General features: G+C 41.1%; 1 protein-coding gene across 15 annotated transcripts in view; it reads left to right on the forward strand.

Annotated features, from left to right (window-relative positions):
* The window catches only part of SYNRG (synergin gamma), a 95516-nt gene that overhangs the window by 65487 nt on the left and 17182 nt on the right, over positions 1–12847 (forward strand). For 10 of the 15 annotated variants that reach the window (XM_053570269.1, XM_053570259.1, XM_053570262.1 and 7 more), the window contains 5 exons: positions 1016–1609; positions 4449–4612; positions 5950–6003; positions 6783–6879; positions 8682–8830. In XM_053570269.1, the coding sequence (XP_053426244.1) occupies positions 1016–1609; positions 4449–4612; positions 5950–6003; positions 6783–6879; positions 8682–8830 (1058 nt within the window). The remainder of the gene's footprint in view (positions 1–1015; positions 1610–4448; positions 4613–5949; positions 6004–6782; positions 6880–8681; positions 8831–12847) is intronic. The other 5 variants (XM_053570266.1, XM_053570274.1, XM_053570273.1 and 2 more) reach the window with 3 other exon arrangements.

Here is a 12847-nt window from a genome sequence, read left to right on the forward strand (position 1 = left end):
GTGTCGCACAATAGTAGATGGCACAGTTGAATTCAGCCCTGTCTAAATAAATAAAAAACCCTATCCGCTTTTTGCTATTTTATTCTACCTCTTAAATTATTTAAACATACATTAAGAATGCTTTGAAAAATGAGTTTTCTGCCCTAGCATTTCTTTCTTTTTCTTAACTTTTTGTATTTAAAAAAAACAGAGTGGATACATAGTTGAAGGAGAAACAGGAGCCCAGCAGGACACAGAGCTTTGATTCTATTTTTTAAATGCTAAAGTAGATTAGATTGATTTTTTTTTTTCTTTCCTCATACTCCATCCCAGCAATATGACATCCAAATTGAGCAAAATAACAACCAGGTAAGTAATTGCTTAATTAAAGTCTCATATTTGGCCTTGCCTAAGGCAGAAATTTTTAATAATTGATTAAAAGTTAGTGACATTATTTTCACTTTAGTTTTGAGAAACTGTCAATTTTTAATTAATTTGTCATGGACATTTTCTTCACGCAACCAGGTTTTAAAGAAATGTTTTCTAACAAAGTCGAGACAAAAAGAGGCATGTTACAGGCAAGAAATAGCAATAGATTTTAAGGTTTATAAAGGAACGGACAATTATGAAATGACCTTAATCTTATATTACACAGTATATGCATTAGTAGATGAATCTCCTATCTTTTTAGTAATTTTTATATTCAAAGAAAATGACTTTTGGTAACTTAATGTTAATACCAACTCAAGGCTAACGTGGGCTTTTTAAGATCAGATGTTACAGGCCAACTCTTAAATTTTTTTTTTTTTTTTTTTGGCCAGGGCTGGGTTTGAACCTGCCACCTCCAGCATATGGGGCTGGCGCCTACTCCTTTGAGCCACAGGCACTGCCCTCTCTTTTCATTTTAGTATAGGCTCTAAACTTAGTTAATTGCAACATAGCATAAAACTAATCAAGTACGTTAGGCATTTTGTTTCTACAGAGGATTTTGCCTCAGTCGCTTGCCTCTAATTGTGGGGTCTTATTTCCCTTTCAGATATAGAGGACTTAAAATATGCTGCTTTTGGAAGCTACAGTAGCAATTTTGCAGTGAGCACACATACAAGCTATGACTGGTCAGACAGGGACGATGTATCTCAGGGCAGAAAACTCTCTCCATTTGTCCTCTCAGCAGGAAGTGGATCCCCCTCAGCTGCCTCAGTTCTTCAAAAGAGAGAGACTTCATTTGGCAGTTCAGACGCCATCACCATGATGTCTCTCTCCAAAGTCACCGCCTTTGCCAGTGAAGACCCTCTTCCAGAGACTGCCTTCCCAGCTTTTGCCAGTTTTAAGGACACAGTTGGACAGACCTCAGAGCAAAAGGAATATGAAGGCAGGGACTATAAAGATTTGACAAGACAGGACCTACCTATAGCTGAACGGAGTCAAGAGGCCTTGTGTCCAAGCCCAGCTTCCAGCAGTGCCTCTCACGAAACCCCCAAAGAATGTTCAGATGACTTTGGAGAGTTTCAAAGTGAAAAGCCCAAAATCAGCAAATTTGACTTTTTAGTAGCCAATTCACAAAGCAAAATGAAATCCAGTGAAGAAATGATCAAAAGTGAGTTGGCAACATTTGACCTTTCTGTTCAAGGTAAGTAGCTTTCAACGTAGATTTTATTATCATGGTTTTTCCACCAAGAATTTAGATGTTTTTTCTTAAGAATAAAATATTGGTTGCTGGCTCAGCACCTGTGGCTCAAGTGGCTAAGGCGCCAGCCACATACACCTGAGCTGGCGGGTTCGAATCCAGCCTGGCCTGCCAAACAGCAATGACAGCTGCAACCAAAAAATAGCCAGGCTATTTTGGGGGTTGTGGCGGGCTTGGGAGACGGAGGCAGGAGACTCGCTTGAGCCCAGGAGTTGGAGGTTGTTGTGAGCTGTGATGCCACAGCACTCTACCCAGGGTGACAGCTTGAGGCTCTGTCTCAAAAAAAAAAAAAAAAAAAATATATATATATATATATATGTTGGTTGCTGACTTGGCACCTGTAGCTCAGCGGCTAGGGCGCCAGCCACATACCCCAAAGCTGGTGGGTTTGAATCCAGCCCAGGCCTGCCAAACAACAATGACAACTACAGCCAAAAAAAAAAAAAAAAATAGCTGGGCATTGTGTTGGGTGCCTTGTAGTCCCAGCTACTTGGGAGGCTGAGGCAGGAGAATCGCCTGAGCCCAAGAGTTTGAGGTTGCTGTGAGCTGACGCCTTGGCACTCTACCCAGGGCAACAGCTTGAGACTCTGTCTCAAAAAAAAAAAAAAAAAAAAAACAAAAATATTGGGCGGCGCCTGTGGCTCAGTCGGTAAGGCGCCGGCCCCATATACCGAGGGTGGCGGGTTCAAACCCGGCCCCGGCCAAACTGCAACCAAAAAATAGCCGGGCGTTGTGGCGGGCGCCTGTAGTCCCAGCTACTCAGGAGGCTGAGGCAAGAGAATCGCTTAAGCCCAGGAGTTGGAGGTTGCTGTGAGCTGTGTGAGGCCACGGCACTCTACCAAGGGCCATAAAGTGAGACTCTGTCTCTACAAAAAAAAAAAAAAAAAAAAAATATTGCTGGTTTATCAGAAAATAGATTTTTCAGTCTTTGAAACCAGGATCAACTACAGATAACTATAGTAATGATTTCCCTCAGACTGAACGGAAGTCAAATCAGTAACCCTCAGGTAACTGCTTTTTGAACCCAAAACAAGCACCACACAGAGTTATGGTTCATTACCTTATTTGGTTAGAGGTGTGCTATGTTAAAAGTCCAGAAATGGGTTCAATCCACTTGTAGCCACATTAGTGTTGCTCTTGTTCACTGGTTATAGACAAATTCATTTAATGTAAGGGCTGCAATGTGATAGCTGTGGAGCTGTATCCAGCCTGCAGATTTGTTTTGATTGACTCACATAGTTTTTTAAAGTATGAAGTAAAGGCCAATATTTTTATTTTTTGTTTGTTTGTTTTGTTGTAGAGACAGAGGGTGTCTCTTTATCACCCTCGGTAGAGTGCCGTGGTGTCACACTGCTCACAGCAACCTACAACTCCTGGGCTTAGGTGAGGACGATTCTCTTGCCTCCGCCTCCCTAGTACCTGAGACTACAGGCACCCACCACAACGCCTGGCTATTTTTTTTTTTTTTTGGTTGTTGCAATTTGGTGGGGGCCGGGTTCAAACCCACTACCCTCAGTGTATGGGGCCAGTGCCCTGCCCACTGAGCCACAGGGGCTGCCCAAGACCGATATTTTTAAATCATGAGGTTTCTCAATCTGGATCTCTAGCTTTTGTTGAAAAGTCGCAGTATCCGGCAGTACTAGGCCTACATTCCTGTGACTCGCCAGTCAGCTGGAGCCGAGTGACAACACTTCTTACAGATGAGGCATGCTTTGTCTTTGCCCGGGGTCCGCACCCTTCCTGTCTCCATCTGGCCTACTTCGGTCTTTTACTTTACTCGCCTGGTCTCCACAGCCATTTGAGTTAACCTCTTCTGTTTTAATCCCATCCTGACAAAAGGGATCATTGGTTTCAGTTGGATTGAGAGAGTATAGGAGCTCAGTTGCAAATCCCTAACAAATGTCTGGAAAAGTAACACAGCTCTTACATACTGGTGTTTAGAAAGGCATTTCTTTGCTCTAGGACTCTAGTGATTCTAAACTTAGAATTATGGAAACATTGTATTTTCCTGGACATATATGGAAACTTTTTGTTACAATTTGTTACACTTTTCAATTAATGATTATTCTGTCAGCTAGATGCATCTTTCCCTTCTTATTAATGATATTTTTCTTGGATTTTGTTTCAAAGGTTTTATCTATACTTAATAGTTTAAATTTCTCATTTGTTTTCCAATTTACTTAAACACAAATGTTTGTTACTATTGGCTAATACAAAACGGCTAACAAGAAAGAATTATGGAAAAATTGTGATAGATCACAGAAAAGTAATGGAGAAAACTAAAGGCAGGGAAGGGAAGCAAGAGAGAATGATTGAATTCAGCATGTAGCTTACCAGACACAGTGCACGAGGATCGTGTTTCTGAATGCATCAGGACATAAATATCTGAAGAAGACAGTCGTGGCTCGGCGCCTGTGGTTCAAGTGGCTAAGGCGCCAGCCACATACACCTGAGCTGGTGGGTTTGAATCCAGCCCGGGCCTGCCAAACAAGGATGGCTGCAACCAAAAAAAAAACAAAAAAAAAAACCAGCCAGGTGTTGTTGTGGGTACCTGTAGTCCCAGCTACTTGGGAAGTGGAGGCAGGAGAATCGCTTGAACCCAGGAGGTTGAGGTTGCTGTGAGCGGTGATGCCACAGCATTCTACCCAGGGTGACAGCTTGAGGCTATGTCTCAAAAAAAAAAAAAAAAAAAAAAGAAGACAATTGTGTCAGCAAAGAAGAGCCTCTGCTGGAACTAAACGGAGTAATCAGAACCTTCAGCTGTACTCTCCACTTCTCCCAGGATCACACAAGAGGAGTTTGAGCCTTGGTGATAAAGAAATAAGCCGTTCTTCTCCTTCTCCGGCTGTCGAGCAGCCTTTCAGAGACCGCTCCAATACTCTGAGTGAGAAACCTGCGCTGCCTGTAATTCGTGACAAGTATAAAGATCTGACGGGAGAGGTAGAGGTAAGCAAGATAGTTTTTTGCAGGGGCCAGGTAAAAGACCACCTGAGCACTGAGGACCCCAGGAGAAAGTGCTTTCAACTTTCACATGGGGGAATGAGGGACAGGAAGTTGTGAGGCACCACACACGAATGGTTAGCTCTGGGCAAAATCACCTCCCAGATTGGCACCCCTGGCAGGAGTTAGCCCAAAACTGAAAGTACTCATGGAACTTCATAAGGAGGGCAGTATTTGAGAATTCCTTCGAGCACTTACAGTTTTTAATGAATGTTAAAACCTCAAAATAATTGGGTGCTGTGGCTGACACCTGTAATTTTAGCACTCTGGGAGGCTGAGGCGGCACTTGAGCTCATGAGTTGAAGACCAACCTGAGCAAAAGTGAGACCCCTGTCTCTAAAAACAACTGGGCATTGTGGTGGGCATCTGTAGTCCTAGCTACTCGGGAGGCTGAGGCAAGAGAATTACTTGAGCCCAAGAGTTTGAAGTTGCTGTGAGCTATGATGCCATAGCACTCTACCAAGGGTGACAAAGTGAGACTCTGTCTCAAAAAAAAAAACACAAAAGGCTTGGCGCCTGTGGCTCAAGTGGCTAAGGCGCCAGCCACATACACCTGAGCTGGCGGGTTCGAATCCAGCCTGGGCCCGCCAAACAACAATGACGGCTGCAACCAAAAAATAGCCAGGCCTTGTGGCAGGCGCCTGTAGTCCCAGCTACTTGGGAGGCTGAGGCTTGAGCCCAGGAGTTGGAGGTTGCTGTGTGCTGTGATGCCACAGCACTCTACCCAGGGCAATAGCTTGAGGCTCTGTCTCAAAAAACAAAACAAAAAAACATCTAAATAAAGGAGAAAAGGAAAATATTCTAGATGTTCTGTTTCTGCTTTCTGCATCTTAGTCCCACTCTGTTCCGCAAGAGCCAACATGCTTGACTCTCGTCTTTGCCCCGTTCCTTGTTATGGGGGCACACACCATGTCCTCACACACAGCATTATAACTTTAGAGTGGAAAGCCAAGGGTGTGATGTCAGTTTTTGTACTAGATACCTACTTTCAGAGGTGAATACCTCTGAAGAAAGGCCTTATACTGTTACTGATGGAACAAATAAGGTACAGCACTTACAGAGGGAAGCTTCTCTAAAACATTTCTCTCAGATTCACAGGTCTTGTGTTCAGAAGTTACATTTATTAATAATTTTAAATGATTATTTATGGATTCCAAAAGATAAACTGCTTGAATTAGAGTAATTTTAATAAAAAGGGAAGTCTTCCAAGGTCTTTGAATTGGCTGACATCATAAATAGATGATTCCAGATGATTTAACAAGCTCTTTTTCTGAAATCCACAGGAAAATGAGAGATATGCATATGAATGGCAGAGGTGCCTGGGGAGTGCCCTGGATGTGAGTATGTCACTTTTGTGTTCACATATAGAAGTGCTCTCTTGTGCCATTTTGCCTTGGTTCAGTTGAATGGACAGAGGCAAATCTCAGGCGAACCTTAAGAATAGCCTTGCGCAAAATGAAACCCCATGGAAAGTCCTAGATCTTTTTTTTTTTTTTTTTTGGTAGAGACAGAGTCTCACTTTATGGCCCACGGTAGAGGTAGAGTGCCATGGCCTCACACAGCTCACAGCAACCTCCAACTCCTGGGCTTAGGCAATTCTCTTGCCTCAGCCTCCTGAGTAGCTGGGACTACAGGCGCCCGCCACAACGCCTGGCTATTTTTTTGGTTGCAGTTCAGCCGGGGCCGGGTTTGAACCCGCCACCCTCGGTATATGGGGCCAGCGCCTTACCGACTGAGCCACAGGCGCCGCCCGGAAAGTCCTATATCTTAAGGGAAACTTCTTTCACATTTGTAATAGCAAATTCTGGCTCATTTGTCTGTTGTCCCTCATCTGTCACCATGAGAAATGACAAAGTGATATCATTAGCTCTGCCTAAATCAAAATAATATTTAAACTAAAGAACCTCTATCTTTTCTCTTCCGAAGAAGTAAAGTATTGTTTCTTCAAGGTTAAATTAAGTTCTCAGGTTTGTTTCGGCACAGTTGTACACACACATCAGTCAGTCATGCTTTTTCACACCTCCTGGGCTTTTGGGTTGGGTTTTCCACTAATCGTAAATTGATTTGCATTGATTGCTCTCTGTTACATAAGGTGATGTGATTTCATTTCTTGTAGGTCATTAAGAAAGCAAATGATACCTTAAATGGAATCAGTAGTAGTTCTGTTTGCACAGAAGTAATTCAGTCAGCTCAAGGCATGGAATATTTATTGGGTATGTTCTTTTTATGTTTTATTTATTCAAAATCATGGTATTTGCATTATTTCCAGTTTTTTCTTCTGTAAGTATTTTAAGCTAGATCTCTCAAATTATATAAGACCTCACTAACTTAGATGAGATACCTAAGTCACAGGTAATAACAGCCTTTTGATTTAAGAACTCTATGGCTAAGTTTCTTCGTCCTTGTTTATATATCTATATGTGGATGTGGATGTATGTATATATTTATATATGTAATAGCAATAGTGTAAAATTGTATCTTTGTTACTGGTTTATAAAAAGCTAAACTAGCAATACATTAGATGAAATCATTGTGACCCCAGTGAGTGCCTTGCCATACTCTGTGGATTCTTCTTCTTTCACCCCTTAATGACATCACAGATTCATGAGCTTCCTGGGTGTTTGCAGCTATTAAACATCCCAGTCAACTTGAAACTGCAGTCTCTGTCCAGTGTGGTCTTCCTGCTCTCCCTGATCTCTGAACTCTAATCTTTCTCAGATCTTACTCAAATATCACCTTCTAAGCGAGGTCTTCCCTAGAATCCCTTTCTCAAAACAGTATCTCCTCCTCTCCCCACCCTGGAACTTCCTATCCCTATCTCTGCTTGATTTTCACCTTTCATAGCTCATATTTTTGTGTATAGTTCTTGTTTTTACTGTTTGTTTCCTTCCACTTGAATGAACATCTGAAAAGTTAGGGATTTTAGTCTTTTTTATTCACTGATGTCCCCAGCACCTAATTTAGTCCCAGGCACGTAGTGCCTACTGTATATGCACTGAAAACTATTTGCTGGATGAATGGAGGGTGCAGGAACATACGGCACCTACTTTACTCCTGTCACCCCACTTGAGGGCTTAGGTCCTCTTTTCCTGTTCGGACAGGCACAATGCTGCTGCATAAGCAGATGTGCACCAAGAAACCTTTTTTTCTAGTAGATTTCCTTGTATCAACAGAAGATTCTCTTAGAAGCCCCCTCACTCAACTTAGGATGGGCAATAATTCCTGTCCTTCCCTTAGGGAAGTAAGCGGAAAAGCCATAGTGCACACAGACTATACCTCCCTGAAAAATCCCCTGGAATCCCCCCAGTGTTCACTTAGAGAGGTTGGGGTAATATGTTTGGTGACTGTCACAGGGATTTGGGATGTGTCTGATAATGTGGAGATACTTGGTACCTCCCATCCTTGCTTGAAGAGTTCAGCCACAATTCAGAAACCATAGGAAAAGAACCATCCTATATCATGTTAAGTGTACAGAAGATTCGTAAAGTCAAAGAGTTTGTAAATCCTTGGGATTCAGAGGGGTGAGCTATTTCTAATTACTTTATGATGATATTAACATTTAGACTCTTTTAAGCAAACTTAAAAAAAAAAAAAAAGCTAAGAACTTACATATTACCTACTGTTCTCCAGGCACTATTCTAAGCCTTTTAGAGTATTTAATCATTCAATCCCCTCAACCATCCTTTGAGAAGGTACTATTATTATCCCAACTTTACAAATGAGGAAACCAAGGCACAGAGAGGTTATATGACATGTCCAAGGTTACATAGCTAGTAAGAAGCAGAGCCGGGATTTGGGCCCGAAGCAATGAGCTCTGGAGTCTGTGCTCTTACTAGTAAACTATACTGCAATACTGAGGGATAGATTGGTGCAAAAAAATAGTAAGCTGACCTCTGTACACCTGTCTTACTATCTTAATTCCAGCTAAGATACCAGCAAGCAGTGATGCTGCCCTGTCTTGCCCACATCCTTCTCTAGACGTCCAGTGCCTGACTCTGCCTTCTCACTCCACCAGGTGTTGTTGAAGTGTACAGGGTGACCAAGCGTGTGGAGCTGGGGATAAAAGCCACTGCAGTGTGCAGTGAGAAACTCCAGCAGTTGCTGAAAGACATCGACAAAGTGTGGAATAACCTGATCGGCTTCATGTCACTCGCCACACTCACAGTAAGCCCAGGAAACAATGCAGCAGTTGCTTTCCTTTCCCGAAACCTTAGCTGTAAAGTGGGCTGCACACTCCTGTGATTCTGGAGGAGGCTGTAGGTGCCCATCGATCACATTATCTTGAAAGAGGGAGATAATGTGCAGTTAGTTGAATAACACCAGATAGGCTTCTGGGTACCTCCTGGGCCCATTGTACCTAAATAAAATGAGAGTATAGGAAACCATTCACCCTGTCTATATTGTTCTTAATTCACACATATATACAAAAGTTTTGCAAAGCATTGGGTGAGTCCGTTTGCACTTCTGGTTATCTTTTGTGTATGTCCTTTCAAAAAGCTGTATGTTCTCTGATAATCTAGTGGCTAAGGGGAAAAAAAAGCTATATGAAGCCAGGCACAGTGGTGCACACCTGTGGTCCCTGCTAAAGCTACTCAGGAAGCTGAGGAGGATCACCAGGGGCTCAAGGCTAACAGTGAGCTATAATATCCCCACTGCACTCTAGCCTGGGGCTACAGAGGAAGACCCCATCTCTAAAACAACAAAAAAGCTATGTGATATCTCATGTTGCTATCCTGTAGTTCGTTTAGCCTTTTTTTTTTTTTTTTACCGTTTTTGATTCTTAGATTCTTTTCATCTTTTCCTGTTATGAATAGTTATACTCAGAATAAGCAAATGACTTTTCTGTTTAACAAGTTTGCAATGATGCCTCAACGTGGTTTTTATATTACTTCAATTTCATGAGGCTTTGCAGCCCAAATGATAATTTACTGTTTCTTCTTTCTTTGTCTATAAACTGATCTGACTCTTTAGACTATTTGACCTTACGTATTTCATGTTTGTAATAGATTTATATACATACACACAGACTCATAAACCTTTATCAGTTTTTTCCTCCTGCTATTGTTCCTTTTTTTACATTTCGTTGGGCAAAACTATTATATTTTTTACATATTCATATGTATTCAGTTTTTCTGTGACAATAACCTTTATTTCACAATAGTCAGAAGTTTATCTTCCTTCTACAGATGGAATAAATATGCTATTCCATTTTTAATAAAAAACATTGAACTTTGTGAGCCATCTGAACAGGATTGCAGCTATGTGGTAGGAAGCAATTCTTATTGCTTTAAACTGATAGGCAGGTGGATACCCAGCTATCCCAACATGTCTTAAACAGCCAATCCTTTCACCATTGTTATATGGCTTCTGGTTTATAATATTAAATGCTTAAAGAGTTTAAATAATTTCCAAATCTCCATCTTGTTCCCTTGAACTGTTTTTCAGTTTCTAATCTACAATCATATGGTTTGGTTAATTATTATTTAAAAAATACTATTCTGGTCAATACAATAAGAAGTGGAGTATAAATATTTGAAAAATAGATAAAATTATGTTTATTTGATGATCCTGAGGGTTTTTTTTAAAATCTGGATTCAAGAGGCTAAATGTATTACTTAGCAGAAATTTATAGCATTCTTTCATACTTATAGTAGTTAGAAAATATATTAGAAACCTTATTTTTTAATCTACTAAATCATTCAAGCTCTTATCACTTTCTGAACTTCAGACTTCATAGCCAGGGTTACTGATTCCATTTTTCATCCCCTAGCAATCCATTTTAGCCACCACTACCAGACTGTTACAAAATGCAAATCTGATTATGTCATTTAAATCCCATTTAAAATCCTGCAGTGGGCTTTCATGGTCTTCAAGATCAAGTTCAAACTCCTTAGCTCAGTGTCGGTCTTTTCCATCTTTTGGACTACCCTTTCCTCTTTAGACTGCTTTTTCCTCTGGATTCTGCATCCTTTTCTCCAGAAGTCATTCCAAAAGGCCTTTGGGTGAAATTAGACGCCCTTCCTGTGTATGTCCATAGCACATTTCTCTCTTCATCTTTCGTAACACCACGTTTGTTGATAATTGTGTGTTTACTTGTCTCTTGCCTGATAGTTGATCAATAAAGCATTAGTGTGCTTTATTAGTGTTCTAAGGCAGGGTTGGTGAAACTTTTCACTTTTTGTTTTAGACTTTTTTGAACCTTCCAATTTTTTTTTTTTTTTTTTTTTTTATTGGCCGGGGCTGGGTTTGAACCCGCCACTTCTGGCATATGGGACCAGCACCCTACTCCTTGAGCCACAGGCACCGCCCTGAACCTTCCAATTTTTAAAAACAAGATACCATGCTTTTCTTGCATTCTGTATTTTTTTTTTTTTTTTTTTTTGCAGTTTTTGGCCAGGGCCAGGTTTGAACCCTACCTCTGATATATGGAGCCGACACCCTACTCCTTGAGCCACAGGCACTGCCCATAGTTTAAAATTTTTAAATAAATAGATAAGGAACATGAAACCAAGGGAAAATGAAAGTGGGGAAGATAAGATAAAGCCAAGAGTGAAATTAAGTGCTTAAAAGATGTGTATTTTTTGGGCGGCGCCTGTGGCTCAGCGAGTAGGGCGCCGGCCCCACATGCCGAGGGTGGTGGGTTCAAACCCAGCCCCGGTCAAACTGCAACAACAACAACAACAACAAAAAAAAAAAATAGCCGGGCGTTGTGGCGGGCGCCTGTAGTCCCAGCTACTAGGGAGGCTGAGGCAAGAGAATCGCGGAAGCCCAGGAGTTAGAGGTTGCTGTGAGCCGTGTGACGCCACGGCACTCTACCCGAGGACGGTACAGTGAGACTCTGTCTCTACAAAAAAAAAAAAAAAAAGATGTGTATTTTTAAATACTTCCGATTGTTAGTGGTGGTCTGTACCACTAACTTTATGCCTTCTAGGAATTTTTATACAGATGACATATGATCTGTATTTATAACATACAAATTCAATAAGTACTCAGGAAAAGCATAATTATTCCTGCTACCAATATCAGAAAGAAACTTCTTCTATGCGTTCTCATAAATAGGAAACTAATGTAACCAACATTATTGTCACAAAAATATCCTTTCAGTAAATAATGCAACAAGTTTCCTTAAGTAGTTTCCTATAACATCCCTCAGTATGGACCAGATGGCATAGCTCTAAAGTACCATTTAGTAAAAGTCATTCTAAGTGTGGAAAAAATAGATTAAATGGTAAACCCGGAAAAAATGTAGCCATGCATACATTTACCGCAGCTCACGTCTTTGTTCTGCTCTGTAAAGGAAGCATGCAAATCAGTGAGACATGTACCAACATCCCAGTGACGGAGGAGCAAAAACACGAAGTCAGTCATAAAATAGGAAGTACAATTGATGAGTAAACATTAATGCTAAACCAAGATTTCATTTTTGCCTACTAATTAAACCCAGTTTTTGTTTGTTTGGTTGGTTGGTTATACCCCAGATATTGTAAAATGTGGACTACACCGTGGGTGGAATTAACCTGTGGAAAAGGAGTTTGGCATTATGGTTTTTCTGACTGTAACCTCTTTGAGAACAGAGACCAAAACTACATCTGGTCATCTTTTGTTCTTTTTTGAGACATGGTCTATCATCCAGGCCTAGAGCACAGTGCTGTTATCAGAGCTCACTGCAATTTCAAACGCCTGGGCTCATGAGATCCTTCTGCCTCAACCTACCAAGTTGCTGAGACTTACAGGTGTATGCCATCATGCCTGGCTAATTTTTCTATTTTTAGTAAACACAGTTATCTTGATCTTGCCCAAGCTGGTCTCAAACCCCTGAACTAAAGTGATCCTATTGCCTCAGCCTCCCACAGTGCTGGGATTACAGGCAGGAGCTGCCATACCCAGCCCATCTGTTCTTGATCTGAGCACATTTGCCAGGCTTTACATAAATACTCAGTAAAAGGAATGCTGAATGAATTGATGGACTTGACAGACATTCAGAGTGGTTGACTTTCAGAATTCTTACTCTGAGAAAACTTCCTAAGGCAATAATTGAAAATATAAATTCACCAAAAAAAGCAAGGTAAGTGCCTAGAATTTTTCTTTATAAAAGAAAAAATATATATATAAAAAACCTGAAAGTTGGCCAGGCACAGTGGCTCATGCCTGTAATCCTAGCACTCTGGGAGGCTGAGTGGG

This window comes from Nycticebus coucang, chromosome 18 (genome assembly GCF_027406575.1).
Source record: "Nycticebus coucang isolate mNycCou1 chromosome 18, mNycCou1.pri, whole genome shotgun sequence".
In the NCBI taxonomy this organism is placed as follows: Eukaryota; Metazoa; Chordata; class Mammalia; order Primates; family Lorisidae; genus Nycticebus; species Nycticebus coucang.